We start from the raw sequence: 2,691 nt of genomic DNA, 5'->3' as shown, positions 1-2,691 counted from the left end.
GAGCATAACTTCACCTGTAATCTAATTTATACCAATCGATGAGAATACGTCTGAATGTCGCAAAAGAACGTTGCATAATTCAAATTATTATAATTGAAATAATTCAAATTTTCAGAAAATTCTGGGAAATTTGGAGATTCTTAAAAAATTTGTAAGAAACTTTTCAGAGATTTTTCAGAGATATTCTACAAATTTTTTATTTACTTTTCAATGATTTTTAAGACATTTTTCAGATTTCATAAGCTTTCCAAAGCTGTCAATCTTTCCAGGATTTTCAGGCTTTTCACTTTCCAAGATTTTCAGAGTTTTCAGAATTAAGGGCTTCACAGACCTTTCAGAGTTTTCAGAATTTTCAGGTTTCGTAAATTTTTCAGAATTTTCAGGCTTCATAAACTTTTCAGAGTTTTCAGGATTTTCAGGCTTCGTACACTTTTCAGAGTTTTCAGAATTTTCAGGCTTCGTACACTTTTCAGAGTTTTCAGAATTTTCAGGTTTCGTAGACTTTTCAGAGTTTTCAGAATTCTCAGGCTTTGTAAACTTTTCAGAGTTTCCAAAATTTGTCGTTCTTTCGGACTTTGGACTTTTAAGATTTTTCATATTATTTAGACTTTCCAGACTTTCTAATAACTTTCATACACACATCAAGTCTGCATCATCCCATTTATACAATTCTATGTCATAGTATACAATGGAATTATAAATCACGAAACCACCAAATGTATCAAATTTAAGTCATAAATACATCACTCACCTGTTCCTCCACCATTAATTTATTCAAAATTCTGTGACCACGTCGCAAGATTAAATCCAAACCCTTCGTATTACTCGCGATGCAACAAGTACCTATATCCTTACCAGCACTGGTGCACATATGTCCTAAGCAAAAGGTATTGCTACCCACGTTTTACGACAGCCAGTTATATATGAGCCGTTCACTACACAAATCGATTAACTCCACTTTTTGAAAAATCTTAAATTCAAGTGTCAAAGCACTTGGTATAGTCATAACTTTTTATATTTATAATAACTTTCCCTGATAATTAAGATTAACACCATTAAACGACAAAAATTTGTTGGCCACTGAATAATAAATAATTTATTTCGGAGGTCACTTTGATTAACTCCGTACTCTAATGTAAATCGTTGCAATAATGCAACTCAAATGCACTAGCAAGCCATGAATGATAACGGTGAATTTTTAGTGCCGTCTTATCAGAATTTAAGTAAAATTTAGTAAAATTTAAATTTATTACTTTTTTCACTTGCCAAATCGATTAACTCTTCCAGTAACATAAAAATGGTAACATTACTAACGATCACCTTTTGGCTATTTTTTCTTATAAATTTTATATACCGTCAGATGAAAGTTACATTCGTATTTATGCATTCTACGATATTTATTTCGATTTAAATTATAAAGGGAATTTTAAAAAACGATATACATTATTTCATTGCGTTTCTCCACTTTTTGTTTTATGGAGTTAATCAATTTGGTGAACGGCTCATATACAAATGTTCTTTCATCATATCAAAATCTAATCCCGAATTAATTTCAATATTAACTTAATTTAAATGTCAATAATAATTTCTTTCACTTCGATAGGATTCTGATTTTAATTTTTTGAGGAATCAAAAATTCCTTTCCAATCTTTCGGCTGGCGGGACATGTGGAATATCACAAGACTGTGTTCTCTTCTGCACTCCCTGTGCTCCCAGTATTATATTTCATATGAAGAATACCTAGGTACTGTGACAAATGATCACTAGTGTGACGTGTTAAGAGGATCAAATGACACTTTCTTCGACAGTGTGTAGCATTCAACGTGCCTAATTATGCAAAAGCACAACAATCGTAGGTAACTGACAGTCATGCGTGAAGTCAAGTTGATCTAGAGCGAAGCGACTCCATTGTCGGGGCTGAAACGCGCAATCTAGTCGTAAGATTGCAGCAGCACTTGAACGTCTGTCACGTAAACGGTAATGACGCGTACACACTTCTCCTTGTGCAGCTTAATTAATGTTTGCGTTACTCGCGTCTGTAGCTAATTATCTGGCCGGTACTCGTCATTCCATCTTATTAGCCGGATACGAATGACCTGGGTCTCATCCCGCTTCGAATCTCACGAGTGTCTTTTAATGACTCTCCACGTCTTTACGAGTCTGTCGATTTTCTCTTCCAACGTGCTTCGTTACGTGATTCCCAGCGTGGATGAAACGAATAAAATACTCCTTTCCTCGGGATTAACGAACTCTTTCTTCTTGCTCTGCATACCTCTGTCGAGTGCAGACTCGAGATGGCTTTGATGTATATACATATAGCGTTCTCTTTGCAAATGCGGAAGACTTGAAGGACATTTGTGTTGCTTCAGATAATACGTCTCAATTTATCTTAAAAAATATATAACGGAAATATATAACTCTTTTTAAAAAATATCTAACGAATTTATTTAATTGTAGGAAAAGAGTGAGATGTTAATTGAATTACAAAGCTGTGGCTATGAAATTTATTCAGCATAGTAATTAGTATCAATGTCGTCTGTATTTGTTCTCTATAGCATTTCGTATAGATCTGGAATTATTTGGTAATTTTTCCTGTTTATTTAATTTTTGATATTTTTCATTATAATATTAATTATTAAATATTATAAGGATATTAAATTTATATTTATAATAGAATAAGAATTATTATTA

General features: G+C 32.8%; 1 protein-coding gene across 1 annotated transcript; it reads right to left on the bottom strand.

The window, feature by feature from the left end:
• Nucleotides 1–207: 207 nt before the first annotated feature.
• On the bottom strand, nt 208–871 carry LOC108550071 (110 kDa antigen-like). The gene is made up of 2 exons (XM_017903670.1): nt 752–871; nt 208–627 (listed from the first exon to the last, which is right to left on the bottom strand). The coding sequence occupies exons 1-2, from the start codon at nt 869–871 to the stop codon at nt 208–210; spliced, it is 540 nt and encodes a 179-aa protein (XP_017759159.1).
• Between the last annotated feature and the right edge of the window lie 1,820 nt (nt 872–2,691).

Source organism: Eufriesea mexicana, unplaced genomic scaffold, assembly GCF_001483705.2.
Source record: "Eufriesea mexicana isolate 0111107269 unplaced genomic scaffold, ASM148370v2 scaffold2467, whole genome shotgun sequence".
Lineage (NCBI taxonomy): Eukaryota > Metazoa > Arthropoda > Insecta > Hymenoptera > Apidae > Eufriesea > Eufriesea mexicana.
The sequence above is the reverse complement of the archived record's forward strand: the minus strand, read 5'-3'. Positions and strand labels throughout refer to the sequence as shown.

What these genes read in the sequence shown, in the direction of transcription:
- LOC108550071 (XM_017903670.1), bottom strand. Translation starts at nt 871, where the DNA reads ATGTGCACCAGTGCTGGTAAGGATATAGGTACTTGTTGCATCGCGAGT. An exon ending in AATTAATGGTGGAGGAACAG is followed by an intron (nt 628 to 751) that starts GTGAGTGATGTA and finishes TGTGTATGAAAG; the next exon opens with TTATTAGAAAGTCTGGAAAG.